Source organism: Molothrus ater, chromosome 1 (assembly GCF_012460135.2).
Source record: "Molothrus ater isolate BHLD 08-10-18 breed brown headed cowbird chromosome 1, BPBGC_Mater_1.1, whole genome shotgun sequence".
Taxonomy (NCBI): Eukaryota; Metazoa; Chordata; class Aves; order Passeriformes; family Icteridae; genus Molothrus; species Molothrus ater.
The window spans coordinates 105,804,087-105,823,035 of NC_050478.2; the positions used below are offsets into that span (position 1 = coordinate 105,804,087).

The 18,949-nt window shown below is 36.2% G+C and overlaps 1 protein-coding gene and 1 long non-coding RNA gene across 4 annotated transcripts in view; one reads left to right on the forward strand and one right to left on the reverse strand.

Annotated features, from left to right (window-relative positions):
- Positions 1-18,949, forward strand: part of MIB1 (MIB E3 ubiquitin protein ligase 1) — a 77,382-nt gene that overhangs the window by 28,894 nt on the left and 29,539 nt on the right. For all 3 annotated transcript variants that reach the window (XM_036398711.2, XM_036398719.2, XM_036398728.2), the window contains exons 11-12: positions 1,694-1,891; positions 4,292-4,443. In XM_036398711.2, the coding sequence (XP_036254604.1) occupies positions 1,694-1,891; positions 4,292-4,443 (350 nt within the window). The remainder of the gene's footprint in view (positions 1-1,693; positions 1,892-4,291; positions 4,444-18,949) is intronic.
- LOC118696553 (uncharacterized) lies at positions 8,753-14,790 on the reverse strand. The gene is made up of 3 exons (XR_004981657.2): positions 14,321-14,790; positions 14,028-14,219; positions 8,753-12,645 (listed from the first exon to the last, which is right to left on the reverse strand). It is a non-coding gene; the product is annotated as an uncharacterized LOC118696553 (long non-coding RNA).

Genomic DNA, 18,949 nt, shown 5'->3' on the forward strand with positions numbered 1-18,949 from the left:
CAGATGATTTACTAGCTGCTAGCTTTTTCTAGATGAATTATTGCTATTGGGTAGGATTTAGTTTCTGAGATTATTTGTTTTGATACTGAGCTAAAAAAAGGCCCGCATGATACTGGACCTCTGCTTATTAAAGTAGGAATTCTGTACATTAAGACTTAATAAAATCAGGTGATTGTATCTCCAGAATTGAAATATAGTAAAACTAAAACATTCAATAATTATATGGGGTTTCATCCATAAACATCTTGGTGTACTTTTCAGACTGCAAATATGAAAAGACAAATTACCATGCCTCTGTGAAACCAAGTGCTCTGTAAATACAAGTCTTATAGCAGTTTAGGACTACTGGCACACTCTTGATAAAGTGTGCCTCAGAATGACCCTTATAACCAGATGAAAAATATAGGGAAGGTCCCCTTTCTGATCCTTTTCCCTTCCAAATGGGCAAGCTTTGGCTTTTTTTGACTGTTGGTTCCTGAGAAGGAATCCTGCAATCTGAGAAGGCAATTTGGTAGCGTGAGTTGATTTGGAAGGATTAAAAGTGTCTTTTCAAAAAGCTGTTGAAGCTGCTATGTATTGCCCTGACTATCTTAAAAACCATATCCATATTTTCAAAAAGATACATTTGATAATTAGGAGATAAGTCTTCTTCCACCATTTAAAATGCTGTAACTAGTCTCATTGCGCAAATACGTTTTGTGCTATTAATTTTTGCATAGGTTTAAAACATTTTAGAAATGGGCGATATATAATAAAAAATACTTAGAAAGATGTTGCTGAAGAAGCAAATTGGTGAGAACCTGAGCTCACTCAGGAGAGGCAGTGAGCCCTTGATCAGTCATGATTTTATTTTACAATTTTCAGTGTTTCTCTGTTTTCAAAATTGAATCCTACGCATGCATGGTTACATTAAACTGTGCAGAAATACCCAGCTAGAAACTAGCTTATGGAAGTTATTTCATCCTGTAAACTTCCATTTTACTTCTATCTTTTGTATCCTGTCATTAATGCTGAAATCACTTGATTGATATTTTAAAATGTTTCATGTTGTACAGTCAATATCTGTGAATGTTAAAATAGCCTAAACTGACAAATTTGACTTTCACATTTTAATTCTCAATTTGTGTGAAACTGAAACAAACTGAATCAGAGTTTTAATGCTGTGAATCATCAGCACAGAATCAGAACTTCTAGTTAATGTCAGCATCAGACACAAATTTCCTTTGGAAAAGGTTTATTAAGTCAAAACCAAGACACATAATAAATCCTAATAAATACTAACCTAATTATATGAACAAGAAAATACTCATGTCTTGCAATATGGTTTGGAATCCGTAACACTTCCCAAGTTACAGGAAGAACTGCCCTGGGATATTAAGTGTAATACTGTTTGGGCATTGGATTTCATCTGTGGGGGTTTTGGTTCTTTTGTTTTGGATATTTTCTTGACAGTTGTTGTTTTGTAGTAGGAGCCCAAATGAAGCCATTTGAGTTTGATGAACAAACCACACAAAGATTCAGGGCAATAGTTATATATGCTGTGGATTATCGTATGTTTTAGAGCATGTTTGTTTATATATTAAGTGATTCTTCATCGTCTATTGCTGCAGTTCGAGCAATTATTTAATTGGGTATTTTAATGATGTCATGGTAGTCTCATTTTTCTTATAACATCAAATTGTTTCCACTTCAGGACAAGGATGGAGACAGGGCTGTCCATCATGCAGCCTTTGGTGACGAGGGTGCTGTGATTGAGGTTTTGCACCGCGGCAGCGCAGATCTCAATGCTCGCAATAAGCGCAGGCAGACTCCACTCCATATTGCTGTCAACAAAGGTCATCTGCAAGTTGTCAAGACTTTACTGGACTTTGGCTGCCACCCCAGTCTCCAGGTAAAGTGAATTTTAATGGAGAGTCACTTTTCAGCTACTGAATTGTGTGATTCGCTGCATGTAGGTGATAGAAAAATTATGGTAAATGGGATTGAAAGGAACAGAGATGGTAAAGTTCTCTGTCTCAACCTTTACCCCACCATGTGATCAACTGTAACAAAAATGCTGTTCAGTCTGTTTGTTTTCTTGACAGCTAGATTGACACCTGGTTTATTCTATAGTTGATGCTAATTGGTATTTTCACAGTCTGTAGTTATTTCTAATTGTTAACTTTCCTTCCTGATTAATTACTCCTGTATCGAACCCACAACTCTGTGTTCCTTCTGCAAGCTACAGTTTAGCAGGCCAACAAGACTGTGGAATGTTTTGTTAAAAGAAACCTTTTATTTTTTTCCCCAAAATAGACTTATCATTGATAGAACTCTTTAGTCTGATTCACTTTCAAATATTCAGCTTTTTATCTAGAAAGCACTTGTGTAGGATCTCAAGTACCATAATTTCATAGGGAATTTCATCTGTAATGAAGGTGATGGAAGCAGTAGCATAAGTGCAATGTCCTGTTTAGAAGGCAGAGTGGAAATCAGATAAGCAGGTATTCCACTGCTGAATGCAGCTGCATGAGCTGCATTAATAAAATAAATGAGAATGGGTAAGTTTGAAGAGATTGGCATCAGAAAAAGCTGTAGTGGCCTGAGCAAATCAAGATATGCAGTAACAAGACATTGCCTCCTTGCTTTGCCGTGTCAATAATCAGTTTTTTTGGTGCTGTATATCCACATAAAAGAAGATGAGCAAAAACTTTTTTGAAATTAATGAGCATAGTGACTGTTTATTTATCTCCTTCTATATGACTCTTAAGGTACTGTCTTGATCTTGCTGAGATTGAGCTGTTATATCCATCCAGATCCTGCTTAGTATTTGTTGAACAGTAGATATAATAAGGAGTCTCATGTGCTGAGACCAGTGAAGGGTGATTGTAAGTCACATAGGAACTATGGGTAGCCTAAGTGGATTTACCCGAGTCTAAATTACAGAATTTTGTTTCAGTTGAAAAAGTCAGTGGAATGGTGCAAGGATGCTGCATCTGGAAAATATAATTGGCTATTGAAAAAAATGAACTTTCAGATTCAGCATGTGTGCTGAGGAACTGCGATGTGCAAATGTGAGTAGGTGATTGATTTTGTCAATGAAAACACAGGGGAGTAAGACTGAGGCATGACTGGAATTTAACTGGCCAGCACTCTACTACTGTGGCCACTCACTCTGTAAACATATATTAGTTTGTGATCAGGAAATACTAACATTTAAACCAAATAAAAGCTACATGATTTGGTTCTGGCAAATTGGTTCACACTGGTTCAAGTGCCATATTCTGGCACTTTTTATTTGGCAGATTTTGATTCTCACTGTAGAGATCTGTTTTTGTACTAGTGTATTGCTAAAATGTTCAGTTTCTGTGTTAGCTTGCAGTTGAGTCAGTGTTGGTGGCAAGAGACTTACATGGTGCAAGAATTTTACTGGAAGCATCAATCTGGAGATTTTGCCTATGTAGCTGGAAGTAAGCTTAAATCGACATGCTTTCTTGCAGTTAGTCTAGGGCATTTCTCTTCAGTCCAACCATTTGAATCCTTGAATAAGTAATGTACAAAATGCTTCTAGGAGTAACAAGTACTTTTTCCTTATTTGGGATACTTGAAAAATAAAGCATTAAACTACAAGTATAAATTCTTTCCTTGTTCAATTGTGCTGTCAAGTATTATCATGTACCTTATGTAATATAATCTTGCCATAACAAGTTAAAAGCTTAATATTGGTTTATGACATTGGCTTTTGCTTCATGGAAAGTTATATGCTTCAGTTAAAACAACAGATATGCCTACTTTTTGTACCTGGACTGCATTTTATTTTGATTTGCTTATGCTTTAATTTCACACTGTCATTTTGGTATTGTCTTCTACATGGTTAATTGCTGGCTAAACTTAGCATTTATTACTCAAAATTCCATGCCTCCTTTTGCCTGTCTTGTCTTCCCTCTGTCACATTAGTTTTTGTTGCTGTCCTGTTATTTATAAATTGTAATTTGGGCATCCAACTCCATCTGGATGAGCAGCATAGAGGAGTCACTATCTTCCACAGTGTCTTCAGCACTATGGGGTACAAAGCATAGTTCTGGCAGTAGTGTGTCTGTACAATGGTGGAGCTCAGGGTGGTGCTTCCCACTGAAGCATTTGCAAAACTGGAGCAAGATGAGAAGCAGCTTGCTCTGAACTCTGCAATATAGCAGCACTCAGGTCTGGAAGAGCTGTTTTGTGTTTATGCAGTCAGTTTTCCTAGTGATATTTTAACATCTTTTTAATGTGGATGCATGCAAAAATTGACGTAAACTGTTTCTGGTTTTAGGATTCTGAAGGGGACACTCCACTTCATGATGCAATAAGTAAAAAGCGTGATGATATCCTTGCTGTACTCTTAGAAGCTGGAGCAGATGTTACTATCACCAACAACAATGGGTTTAATGCTCTTCATCATGCTGCACTAAGAGGAAACCCTAGGTACAGATTTCTTTTTAAAGATTATTATTTATTGTATGTAAAAGGAAAACAAGTACAGGTGAGGGTAGAACTTTGGTATTCTTTCAGAAGGTCCTTACATCTGCATGTAGTTGTATTTCTTAAATGTTGATGTTGCTTAGCTATCTTTCTAATGTTTGGAAGCCCTTACTAGAATGAAGCTAGGAGTCTTCTATCCAGATAACTCCAAATTCCTGGAAATCTCCTGTCATGGCTATAAAATTTTGCCAATAAAAGTTTTGATAAGTAAGTTAGTAAGATCTTGAAGATGAAATTGTGATATAGGATAAAAATTGTAAATACTGCTATGTTTCCCTTCTTGAGTATTGGAATTGATAAAGGAATTTGAGGTTTTTAGAAATACTTATTTGTGGATAATTATTAAGTAAACCATACAGTTGTAAAGCACTCAGGATTATTGCAATAGATTATATTAGTCAGTATTTGAAACAGTTAATTATATTTTCATAGAAGTATATCTAGAAGGAATTTTGTGTTTCAGCTTTTATATAGCAGCTCAACTGAAAAAATTCATTTTAAAGCATAGCTTGTTTTATACTAACTGCATTCTATATGTCTACATTCAATTTTCAGTTAAGGTAGCTCTTGAAAAATCCTTCATAGATAGAACTTTAAAGAAAAGTTGTGTTGCTGATTCCTTATTACACTGTGGCTAAATAGTATTTTCCAAAGCTGTCATGCCAACAAGACTTCAATAATACTTTATCCTCAGGTAAAGTATTTAGTATAGTTTACACAAAAGAAGAAATGTGCATGTTTCCTTGTTTACTACTAAATTTGGTTTTTCAGTTGAGAGAAGTTGGAGAAATAATGCTGTAAGTTTGTATAAATTCCACCCATTATTAATATATGGGATTAAAATCTAGGTTAGTCTCTTAGAACACAGCTATCAAGATTGATGGTTAAAAAGTAAACATAATTAATTATCTATGTTTGTGGAATGGATTAATTTCATGAGGTAAAAGTAGTGGCTGGAAGTGTTGATAGGACGAATAAATGTTTACCATTTTCTACAGTACTCATAAAAGGTCTTTATGAGAACATGTGAAGGGAGCTTATTTTTGGCATTCAGAAGACAATTCTTCCAAGTCTCATTTGGTAACTTCTTCCTCTAAAGTGAATTCTTCCTACTTATATAACAGCATTAGCCTGGAGCACTGTTTCCTGTCTCAGTTACCCTGGTGGGGTATTTTTTGTTTGTTTGTTTTTTTTTTTTTCCTGCAATGCTTTTCCTTAGCTCTTGTGGTAGCTGCTTTGTGTGACCATAATCTCAAGATAAGATGTAGGGAAAAAAATGTTTTTCATGGGCATGTGCTGGAGATTTTTCTGTGGGTGAATATTTTAGATGTGACCATTCATTTAATGGGGGGATCCAAGTTGTAGTTCAGACTGGATCAGTTTGATGGTTGGTAGAATGTGAAGTATAGTGCAATTTTAACAAGAATCCTTCCTCCTTTACAAAAGTTTTCAGTGGAAGTATTGGAAAATGTTTCCAGTATTAGTGATTTGAATGCTGTGCGGGTTCCCTCCATACAAGGGATTTCACTAGTATCTAAAACAGATATTTAATATTCTTTTTTGGTTGCAGTTCCATCTGAGCACTGCTAAAGCATGCAGAAAAGGAATTTTGTCTCCCATCATGGAAGGAGTAGTTTAATCTAAAATATCTAATGCTCACAGCATTAGATATTTTACCCATCAGCCTGGGAAGAAATAATTGAAAATGAAACCAAAACAAATCTATTTTGATTTCTCCCCCTGGCAAAAATTTGTCATAATAGTTTCATTCATATAGGAGTTGAGTTTTATATTCCTCAAGACTTCAGTGATACTCCTTTGTTTCCTTGCTGATTTTGTAGTTCTGCCACTTGGCTGTTTCTGAATGAAACCCAAGTTTTTGTATTTACCACTTTGTTTTTCTAATCTGATATAGAGCAACGTCTATTACTGATCTGTTAAATGCACTAAGCACAAGCTATTTAAAACACTGTTAAAAATAACCCCCTCATCTTTAGCTTGTTACTGCTGTGGGTCACAGACAGTGGTAATAGGTTCTGCTTGAAACCTTACTTCAAGACCTATCTTTCCTCATCTAAGCTTCCCTGCTCCACCTAAACTGGAGTTTTTGTGGCTTCAGGATGTGGTGCCTTATATTAATACAATGCATTAAATTCTCCTTATATTGAAATATATAGATATATTATGTAATTTCTGTATTATTTTATAAAAGTTAAACACGTATTCATATGTGTGTATAAATGTGTAGGCATTTATGTGCATAGCTATAATTCTAAAAATTAAAAATGTGCTATATATGCAAGAATTAATGAAGTTGACATGCACCATCCTTGTTAAGGATAATAAAATAAATGCATGTGTTAAGTGCATGATTATCACAATAAATGGAGGTGGATTTCTGTAGTATTTTTTCTAGTTGATGTCAAATAGGTGTTTGGAACCAATTTCATTTTTAGAGCAAAACTTCTTGTTTCTTGAGTTCTGACCTTTATAAATAATAAGGAGATAAATGTCCCAAGAAAAAACCTACAAATTATGCTGAGAAGAACATTCCAAAGTTTTTAATTTTTCATATGAAAACAAATACATTCTATTTTAAATGTTTGAATATTGGATAAATAATATAAGAAAGATAGCGATTTATGTCAAATACTGCTGAGATTGTCTCAGCACTTTATCTTCCATGGCAGTTTGGCTGTGTTTTCCACAAGTCAAGGTACAGTGTGTTTCTGAGAGCATCCTATTCTTAGTAGAATATATCTCCTTTTCATGTTTTGCTTGTCTTTGTACCTTGTGAATTGGTACAGAAACAACTTTTGGTTTTTGTGCTGATGTATAATATTGAAATGTAGATTGAATGTTAGTTTATACTGCAGGTAGCTTTAAACTCGTGCATGGGAAATAGAGCTAAAAAGAAATTTTAAATCAAGTATAGGAAAGTTAAACTTTATTTAATACATGATTTCTTGTTCGTAATTTTTAACTGAGTCAGTCATATTAAAAGTGCATTTATTTTGGACTTTTTTCAAAGTACTGTGAGCCTCAAAGCTTGGCAGACTTTGCCTCTTCAGTGTTAATGAGATTTTTTTCAGACAGAAAAAAGGAGAGTAAAATTTGAAAATACTGTACAGATTGGTTATTTTTGCCACGTTATCATCTCTTGCTTATGTTTGATCTATTCGCATACCTGTGACTTCAGATTTTGAGCTGAAGACATGACTGTGAAGTGTAGGCGTATTTTATATCCGTTGCCCCAGTTAGTTTTAGATTTGCATTGTGTCTTGTGAAGAGAGCTTTATCCACTCTGCAGCTAGCATCTTAAATAGAGGCTGCTCTTGGAGCTGACCTGACTTCACACACGTGTATGATTAATTCTTCAGAGCAATAAATTCTGCTGGACTTTAAATCAAAAAATTCAAGTCCTGGAGTAAGATACAGATTTTAGGTATTGCTCTCCAACAGCAAGAAGTATGTCATCTTTATGTTCCTAAACTGGCAAGCAGGAGATTGTGGTTTAAAATAGAATTGTAATTTTTCCCCATGGTTTTCTTATTATTTAGGAGATCTCAATTTTTTTTTTAGATTTGCAGATGGTTTGAAGGGGTTGGCAGTGAGATTTCTAACTCTAGCAGTTTAATTGAGAGGTGGGGTTTCTCACTTCTACGTAGTGTTAATGAGTGTCTTCAGGAAGTGTCTGCAGGACTCACGGGCTGTGTTGTCATGGAGGTCTCAGAGAGACAAGTTCTGAGGAAATGAGAGTGGTACAATTATTTTCTAAACCAGTCAAAGTGGTTTTTTGCTTTTGTATTTGCAGTTCTGACAGTAAATGTAGGTTAAGCTCAGTTGAAGCTAAGTGCAAAGAGAGTCTGTTTTTAAAACCTCTTATTAAAGTATTATGTCAGAAAATGCTTTGGAAGAATACTTTTGTTCAAGTTGGTTTGGAGGAAGAGTATAATCTCCATGAGCAGACCTATTATTAGGTGGCAGATTAGCCTGTAGTTGTTGAGGTCAGTAACAAATTTATTATCTTTAAGTAGTAAATAATGTGCCTGACAGATAGAAATGGCAAGTACAGTTCCTGCCCTGGGGAGTTTCCTTCCTTGTACAACATAAAAAAGGGGAGAGGGATGCCCAGAAAGTAAACCTGCCCTGCAGTACTGTTCATGATTGTTTCTTTTTTGGTTTTGGGTTTTTTTGGTAAGTTCTGCTAGAAAGGGCACCAGACTTGAGGAAGAATACAAGAGACAATAAATCATTGGGAAGTGTTTATTTCACTGCTTACCTATCTTCTTTATAAATATTGTAAGAGATGCTTTTTACTGTGTATGGACAAAATGTTAAACACCAGTAGCAATTTATTTACAAATACAAACTTGAAATTTTGGAACACAGAATTTGCTACACTCCTGGTTACCTTCCATCTTCAGGCTGCCTAGAAGTTGAGCTGCACTGAAGAGAGGACTACATAATTGCTCTGAGCAGGTTTCGTGTCCAGTTTTAACAGCCTCAGAAATCCTGTAGTGATCAATGCATAGCTACAGCTGGTTGAAGGGGACCAAATCCATTGAAGAGGTGATTTGGTTCCATTTTACCAGCTTTAGCAAAGCATTGGAGTGCAGGAAGCTTATAATTCACTAACACATTTTAAAGCACATGAGCAGTGCACAAAGAACACGCGGCTTTCTTCTGTGTTACACAATTTGTTTCTTGTCAATGCAAATTTTTAACTCTTTCCTAATTTGGAGATGGTATAATTAAAAGCTGTATACCAGAAAGGCCTGTACCGATTTGTTCTGTCCTTGAGTATTTCCTTGAAGATATTTGGATGAGTCTTAAATCAAATCATAGTTAGAGTTTAAACTTTCTCCTGTCTAGTGTAATCAAATTTTAGAATAGGTTAGAAACTGTAGTCTTAAAGTTTCAATCAGAAATAGATAGAGCTCCCTTATTTCTTTATGTTAAATTTTACTGGGGAAGAACGTTTCAGTTTCCTTGTCACCCTCCTCCCCCCCTTCTCCTCATTCATTTTCTGGCAGGTTCTCTTTTGCAGCTGCTTTTATGCTGTAGTTGGTTAGCACAAATATAAATGCCAAGTGCTTTCAATTCCATTGCTATATCTCTGGTTAGTATTAACTTTTTAGGAATGATTATATAATATAGCAGGATAAATTTAATTTTTTACCTTGATAGCATACGTAAAAACGTTTAATGCCAGAAAAATACAGCTTTTAAAGATTTATCTCGGGTTGCATCTGATTTCTTCTCAACTAAGGTCCTTAATACAAAATTGTGCGAGCTCACATAGCTTTTTTTTTTATGTCATACTGAATTCTTTCTGAGCTTTGACTGCAGTGGAAATTAGGGGACAACCTTAGTTCAAACCATTCTCTAGTAATGAGTATGTCAAGGATAGCCGACGTGTGTTTGTTGCATAGTCTGATGATGGTGAGAAGATTTATGTAAATATATTCCCCAACACTATGTATCCTAATAGAAATGTAGCAGGTGTGTCACTTGGACTTAAGCATCAAGATGGCTATAAAATGAGTTTCTATTTTTACCAGTTATAGAGGAACTGTTTTACAGATACAGCTGCTCAAGTGCGCTTTTGGATGGCAATACAGTTTCATGTACTGGCCATATCGGGACAAAAAACGGCTGTGGAAAAAAAGCCGTGTAGCATTTGATAATGTCAGCATCTGTTATCCCTGTCAGTCACACAGTTGAAATGTTTGAGTTACAACTGTGTCAGCAGATGCCCAAAGTTCAACGTGTGCTCAGTTAAAATTGAACAGCTGATCTAAGTGATGGATGTGACATTTTAGAGTGACTGGGTATGTATTCTTAGAGATATGCTAACATGAACTAGCAGGAAGCAATGTCAACATATAATTTTAACTTTTGTATCACTCTGAACTGTCATTTTGTGTCAGAATAACATTGCAATGTTATACAAGGGAGAACACAGTATGATAAATTGTTACCAAAAACCTCTTGGATAAATCAAAGCTGTTAAAAAAATCTGTCCCATTTTATAGAAGAAGCTAAATCAATTGGTGCTGAGCGCAGGAACTCATCAGAAAAAGAGGAAAATGCTTAGCAATTAACCCCTCAGTGAAACTGCTAGTTATACCAAATTGCTTCTGTGAGCATGACTGAGTTTAGTGGCCTTGCTTTATTCAGAAAAGCTACTGCAATTTGATTTGTTTCCCACTCTAAACCAGGTTGTAATTTAGATGTTAAGATACTGTAGCCTTCGTGTCAAAATATCTGCTCCTAAGAGAAAGAGTTTTAAAAAAAGTATTGAAACTTTGCTTTCTTAAGCAGGTAAGGTAATATTTCTGCTTGCATATATATATATATTAATATGTAGTCTCAGGTGTTAAAAATATCAGGCTGTGGATATTATTAGCTGTTTGAGAATTATGTGAGTATTTAAAAATTAGTTCTCCATCTAAAAATCGTGTGTTGCATTTGTTTATTTTTCTTGTTTGTTTTGGTTGGAGTTTTTTTCCTCACAGACATTTTAGTAAGCAAAGGGCTACAGTTAGAATCTTTAATCTGGGCCAAATGTGCCTATTTATCATGGACATATCCTATTTAATAACTGCTTTTAGAAGGCTACTGTCATGAATAGAAATGGCTGAATTGATGAGTGGGGAGTTCTTTCCTCACATTTTCCCCTTGTTCCTGGATTTGATGTTGAGTATCTTTACTTAGGGAGGCTATGCATCAGTGTATTTTAATTAATATCACTTTTAGAACTTGAGACTATTGTGGAACTATTTCTCATGTAGTTCTTAAAATTTTTTTTATGGCAAATTTTCTTGAATTTGGATTTAAAATAAATTCAGCTAATTTAAAAAGAGTATTTAAGATAACTTACCTTTTAGGCTGTAGTTGTCATTTGTGTTTTCATTTAGGAATCTGTCAATAGCTTTAATCTGCTGACTAGCAACTCTGGCCTAGAAATCTCTGTATTGTCACTTTCTGTGCATAAACCTGACACTGCACTTTGTATCGAAGAGCTCAGTGAGCATAAGAAGTGCTGATTTGGAGAAAATGTTAACTTAAGTCTTATTAAATTGCAGAAGTTATACTCAATTATTTTGGCTGTCATTTTTTGTAGATTACACTGTAATTTCATAGCTGTTAATACTTGTCTCAGTTGCAACCTGTGGATTTAATGTTCTATGGTAGATGTAAATTTAAATACTACCATCTGAAGTACACAGAACAGGCTGTGATTGCTATAACAGCGGCTTGTTTTTATGAGATGCATTTTGATAACTAGGCTTTTAAGTTTAGTTTAAGATCTATGAAGTGAGGAGTACTGGTAATGATGAATTTTGCAGCTATGCTGCAGTCTTAATTGGTGCATTTCAAGGTTTCATTTCCAGCCTTGCTTTGAATTCTGTTTGCAACTAATATTCTGTTTATCAGCTGTTAACAATTCTTCCTACCCACTTTTATAGTCACTTAATTTAATGTTTTGTGATTTGTTACTAACAAGTATGAGTTATTTTGGCAATACCAGCTGACCCTTAGCAAGCCAATTTGTCACATGAATGTCATTCAAACAAGAGGGAAACCTGTTTCTTCCAGCAGCTGTTTAGTTTCCTCTTACTGGTCGTTCCTTGCCTGCCAAAAATACATACTTCTTTACATTCCATAGCATTGTATGTTCATATGGGTACATAAAGAAGTATGTGCTCTGAGCAGGTACACACAGAGTTGCTTGACTGCCTGTCAGATGAACCAAAAAAGTATTTTGCTGATTTTTCTTGCTGTCATTAGGTAAAACTGGCTAACAGTTCTTTGGAAGGACAACAGTTCTGATAAACTGATGGTAGAAAATAAACTTACTATGCTAACTGAACTTTGCAATGCAATTTACCTGCACAGTGTCTTAAAGCTGGACATAGTTCATTATTTTGGGATGGCACTGATGTTAGAAGTGATTTTCCATATTTTTGCAGCCTCTTGCTCTTCTAAGTGACCGTGTTTAAGTAGAGAGTTGAATCGCTGGTAGGTTTGCAATGTCTTTTCTTAGAATTAGTAGCTGTAGTCCACTGTAAAAACTTCAGCTTCCTCCCAGGTCTTCTAGCAGATTTTCATGCTGGGGTACAGTTTGCATCTAGTATCCTGAAGGGAAGCACAGACTGATATAAAATAGCAGTTATAAACTTATTTTCTTACCCTAAATCCCACCTCTATGCTTCTTGTATCCCATCCATTATTCTGCAAACTCTTTGCAGGTTTATCCTTATTTACACTGTATTTCAGAGTGATTTAAAAAACAAAACAAAACAAAAAATAAAGCAAAACAAACAAAAAAAACCCACAAAAAGCCCAACCCAAACACAAAAGCACATGTCACCAGTGATCCTGCTTATCCTAAAGATGATGACATTGAATTAAGAAAACAACCTCTAACTGCTGTGACAGGATTTGGATTGTTAGGCCGAAGGTCACATGTGAAAGCTAATACCTATTCAACACTTCTGCAAGCAGCTTTTCTCGTTTTTTAAAACTGGCACTCACCTGCTTCAGTCAAAGTCTTGTCCACCCTTGAAATATTTATGACAGCTAAAATAATTAACTAAAAAATTAATCCAAACCAACCAAAAACCCTCATAGAAACAAAGCCTAAGTTTTGTAAGATTTTGTGCGACTTGGTTTGGAGCAGTGGTTAAATATTTGATGTGCAATATAGCTTTGACTTCTGAAGGACTGTCAGATATAGCTTATGGTTGCTTAATCTGTATTTCAGGAGTTGGTTTGGTTACAGTAATGAGTAAGCTTTGTCTGTATAGCATTAGAAGCTGAATTTGAAATAAGCTGAACAATTAGTAACTGTAATAGTTGTAAGGAAAGCTGAGAGCAGAGGAAGTAAGAATTTCTGCAGCTCATGACAAAAACCTAGTGCAGCTGATAGAGAGCAAATCAGAGTGTAGCAGTAGCTAGCACAGTAGTACAAGGAGAATCAGCAATGCAGCATTAGAATCACAGCAGTCACATTCTAGTTTTTAAGTAGGCTGTTTTCATGTACGTCTGATATAAAGCACCTTGAAAATTTTGCCGAGACCTATTTGAGAGCTCAGCATTGCACTACAACACTGTTTATAAGGTTTTCTTTTTCAAGTTTGTACATTTTTAGTTGTGCATAGGAAGATAAGAATATTTTTCACTGAAATGAACAACCAGTTAATGGCATTGCAATTTACTTGTTTATCTTCTTTAAAAAGAATTCTACCTACTAAGCAAGTTGGGATTTGGTTTTTTTGGTTTTCTCCTTTTTTTTTTTTTTTTGCTATGAAATTTGGACTAACAGTTGTTTTCTTTCAACCTGCTCTTTACACTACAAATGCTTGGTACTTTAGCACACTCAAAATTAAGCTGTTCCCAGAGTAGAGGGATTAATACAACAATTTAAAAAACAGTCTAGTAAATAAGATATACATGCAGAAAGTCATAGGCATCCTTTAAACGTGCAGAATAATGCAGGTCTCCTGATGTTCTGTTACCTGTAAGCTTAGTATCATGCAGCATTTGCAGTTGGAAGAGAGGTAATGACCTAGAGACACATCAGCAGCAGCCATCTCATCCTGAGTGCTCTCACTCTATTCGCTGAATCAGCTCTTCGTTACATGGGAGGGGGAGGCAAGGGGGGGCGCATGTCGGTGCATACAGTACCTCACCACCTTAAATAGATAAAACTTAAAAGAAAAATAAAAGGCATGAAGATGAGTGCCTAATTGGCACCTTCTTCCTTTCTTTTGAATGCTAAAATATGGATGATGTTGTATAGAAATTATACCTTATGTCTGCTGGACTGAGAGTTAAGACTCCAAGGATAGATGCTAGGAAGCCAAGGGAAGGTGAACTTAGCCCACTGTCAGATGAAGATAATCACAGGCAAAAAGAAAAATAAAAACCCAACAAAAGAACAAAACCAAGCCCCCAAAAGTTGGAGTTGCTTCCAAAAAAAAAATTAGAAAGAGGCACCAAAAAAATAGCGATCGTCTCCCCCCTCCCCCGGCAAATATTGGTTTCTTCTAGTTCCTTAGATATTGCACTGCATCTTTTCTTGCTTGAGGTTATGTTTCCAGGCTTAACTGTAGGCAGGTCTGTGTTGAAGCTACTTTCCATCTTCAGAGGTCAAGTCTGCTCGCGAGGTCAGGGCTCCCGCACACACACTACAGAAGTCACCAACCGTATTTCCCACTTAGAGGGCACGAGCAAAACTGTTACGGCTTTATAGGCAGCTAAGCATTTGAAACATGCACTCCCAGGCAAACAGGCTCTCTTGTGCCTCTCTCTTCCCTGACCATATTTAGTCAACCATTGCAAAAAATAGTCTCTCAGCTGTCGATTGTCGATCCGGCAGCGAAGGGAGCCTCTATCCGGCTCTCTGCCTATTGATTGTGCAGCCTGCACTTCCACCGCCGCTTAGCCATTTGTCCCCAGGTTTTTTTAGCACTGCCAAATAAAGCTCTCTCTCATGTTTCCAGTTAGATTTCCCAGGTTTTCACTGAGCTTGCGCTGCTACTAGTAAACCCTGATGAGGTTGTCACTATACTTAGAAACGTTTGGGGCGGGAGGGGGGGGGAGGAGTGGGAGAGGGAAAAAAAAAAAGGCAGCCCTGCTAGTAACAAGGCAGGGACTTCACACAGATATAGAACAATAAATATCCTGCGCTGCCATGGCAGGTTGTGTAACCTGGTTTCTTGATCACTGAAAAATGCCGTGACTAACGTGTCGATTAACCCAAGGTCTGAGCAGCCTCAGTCGAAGTTTTCAATTGCAAATCATACAGTTATTTTATAAATAAGAAGTCAGTGCCCATTTGTAGCCCTGCATTTCCATATTCAAATCAAGTTAGAAATTATTTTAAAAAATTTAATTAGTAAATTCATATCATTCCATACCATTATGTTTAATAATGCCATAGTATTTTGTTCCTAATGCTTATCTATAGAATTGCATCTAAAGAAAATAAATGCATTTATAAATTAGGTGCTACTGTTCTTTAAAAAAACTGAATTGTTTTAGAAGAAAAGAAAAAAAGAAGAAATCAAGGGAACAGCTCATTGCATTAATCTTTCATGTTTACAAAATTGGCTCATGGCAAGACTAATAACTGCACATTCAAAATATGAAGAGAGATTTTCATATTCATGGGGAGTATATGCAATGTTTTCTTTAAAAAAGAATAACTGAAATTTAGCATTTAAATACAACAGTCGGGAACCCAAATACTTCGAGACTTTGTATTTTGCAGACAAAATCTTTGTTTGGGAGCAAGAAGGATGAAAAAGGTGAAAATATGTCAATCTAAAATGAAACAAACTTATTAAATCAAAATGCCATTCAATTAATATTGATGTAATTAGTAGTTACAAAATTCAGTATGGTAGGGTAGAGAGTGAATTGCAAAGTCCTGAGCAGACCAGTATATTGGATTTATACTTCCCTTGGTGCTTCTTTTTGTGTTGATTTTATCCTGTGCTTGGTTACTGCTTACCCTGTAGCTTCTGTTGTTTTCTGGTTCAAGTCACATTTTTTCTTTTCTCTTTGTTTTCATAATTATACACTGAAGACAAAGTGTTGTGCACTACGTTCTTGTGAATTCCATGTAAATGTATATACCTCGTTGTTTCTTTGTTTACATGTATATTGAAACTGATTTTTCAAAAGCAAGAGATGCTTGAAAATCTGAGAAGCAAAAAGAAGGAAACAGCCTGCCTTCTTAAACTTTTACTAACTAGACCATTGGTCAGATACGAATTCTATCTGCAACTCTCAATTCAAGGTACAGTGTGCTCAGTCGTACCAGTCTAAGGTAATAATCTCTTCCTGTTGCTTGTTCCTGAGAAATAGAAACTTCCTTCTTCATTCTTCCAGTGGTTCTCTGTACTGCACAGTGAGTATGCTGTAAATCAGATCAGGGAGCTGATTTGGCTTCAAGTTGGGTGCTGACGTGCACTTACGATCTTATGGTTGCTAAAAATAGTGCTGTCCTGCTCCTGTGTTACTTCTTGCACTATGTTGGTACAAATGTTTCTTTGGCTTCACAGTGAGCAGGCTTGGAGTACTATTCCATATGAGAGATAATCCAGCAGAAGAGGATGACCTTTCAGATGCTGTGTCGGGACCACTTTTTGTGGGAGTTTTTTTTGAGCAGAGGTGGTAGTCAACAGGACAAGAAAGAGTTTTAGTAAAATGTGGTTTTTCTTCTGTTGTATTGTGAAATGCATGTCAGACTACTCAGTCTTGAAAGAAAACTTTGCCATAGAAGCTATCTTTAAATCTGAATTGTTCCTTCAACTATTTGAGGCTCTAACAGGAGGCAGGTGAATGGGTTTAGCTGAGCCAGGGTTAGGAGTCTGGAGAGGAGTATGTGGAGGTGGAGGTGGTGCGTGTGTATGTGGAGAATACTTCAAGCCAGGATTACTGTAAAATACATTATAAAACCATGTCATACTGAGACAGTGGAAACCTGAGTTGAGGGAGGAGAATGGCATGAAAGTAGAGAAACCTGTAATAGAAAGTGCAGTGAATCATTACAACCTCTGGTGAGAGGATTGCTGATAAGTTTATGCTGATCTAAGACTTTGCTTCTGGAAAGGGCGGTCTGCCCTCCCTGCAGCTCTGGCTTTGTCATTCCCTTACTCCTATTGCTTCTAGTGATCATGAAGTTGTGAGGTAGGTTGGAATATCTCATTGATCTGTCTGAAAGCAAACTTGCCAAATCAGGAGTCTGGCAGGTTGTTTCACTTGCTAGAAAATTATGTGTCTGTACAGACAACATAATGCAGGAACTGAAGTGCAGGGAAAAAAGTGGGATTGTAGAATTTAAGTTAAATGTGCTTATGCAGATTGTGGAGTAGCCTTTCTATTTTTTTCTGCCTAAGTATTTGTTTCTATAAAACCTTAACAAACACACCCTGAAAGGCTAAACAAACAAATCCACCCTACCACGATTCCACAAGCCTTCAACCTTCTTCATTTGCCTCATTCTGCAGTCAAATTGCAGTTGTTTGCAGAGAATCTTCTCTAGTTTTTGTTCATGTTTTTTTAAAACAGGGTGCAAGGATGTTTTTGCAGTTAAGACTGCTAAATCTGGAATTTTTTTATACAATGAGGCGTTGGCCTCATGTTGTTTACAAGTACTTTTATCTTGTAGATTTTCCAAATAGATCTGTTATTGTATGTTGCATTCTCAGATAGTACTGATGAGCATCTGCAAAAATTCTGTGAGCAAAGTACTGCATAAAACACAACATTTTATATGTAGGTTGGTAATGAATAATGCCCATATGCTAACTTTTCATCATAAGAATAATTTTTTTTTGTATGTCTAATGTTGGTAACTGGTGTTGAAACAAGTGCTCTGTGTGGCTGAAAGTAAATTAGTGTATTGTTCAGATCTGTGCCATATCTTATATTGCAAATACAGAGTTCATGCTGCTGAATTTCCATGGCAAGGGCTGGAATGAGATGATCTGTAAGGTCTCTTCTAACCCAAGTGATTCTATGGTCCTATATAGGTTAAGCTGTGGTTCCAGACTCTCTAAAAACCTGAAATAGAAAGAAAAAAAAAGTGCTACTCATGTGGCAAGATCAAATAAAGATGCATGCAACAGAAGCATTTGCTGTTACTCTTCTGCATCTCAAATTAAATGTAGCACCATATTAGTGGATGTTCTTTGACCAAATCACTTGTAACTATTAGAGTCTAGGCTGTCATTTTATGGGGATGAATTGGGCAGTATAAGCCAAGGTATCCCCAGCAGCTGCACCTGGGAAAGCAGCAGATACCTCCATCTCAGCCCCCCCTATGCACGCATGAGCCTTCTCAGTCCTTTTTGACTGAGCACGTGTTTAGCGCCTAGAAAAGGAGCAATAGTTTGCTTATCCCTATTAAAGCTTTGCAGATAACTCCCTCAACAATTCTCACTGGAGTTTTTATCTTCTTGTTCCATTAGAAATGTTCAGAAGTTGCAAATGGGCATCCAGGTAAAAAAGGCCCAAAATCTTTTTATGAGCTTCCTGTTAAGCTGAAAATACTGCAGACCAACAAATACCAAAGCTTGCCTATTACAAAATTTTTTATTGGTGATGCTTTAGTAGTAATGTACAAATAGCATAGTAATGGCATAAGTTCAGTGTTTCAATTAAGAGTTTTAAGCATTTCATCAGTAATCTTTGCAGCTCCTCAGACAGCCGTATAATCTGTTACAGTTGAATACACTGAAGATGATAGTTTGAAAAGTTTTTTTCAGGTGTTTGCATGATCAGGGATACTAATAGATTATTTCTTGATCTTTGCAGTACAACTACAGTGAAAGCAGTCTGTGGTTTGTTTAATGTATGCAAGATGAAAGCCAGTTTTCACATCTATGTTGTGGTCTTCAAAACAGAGCAATACAACCCAGCTTCTTCT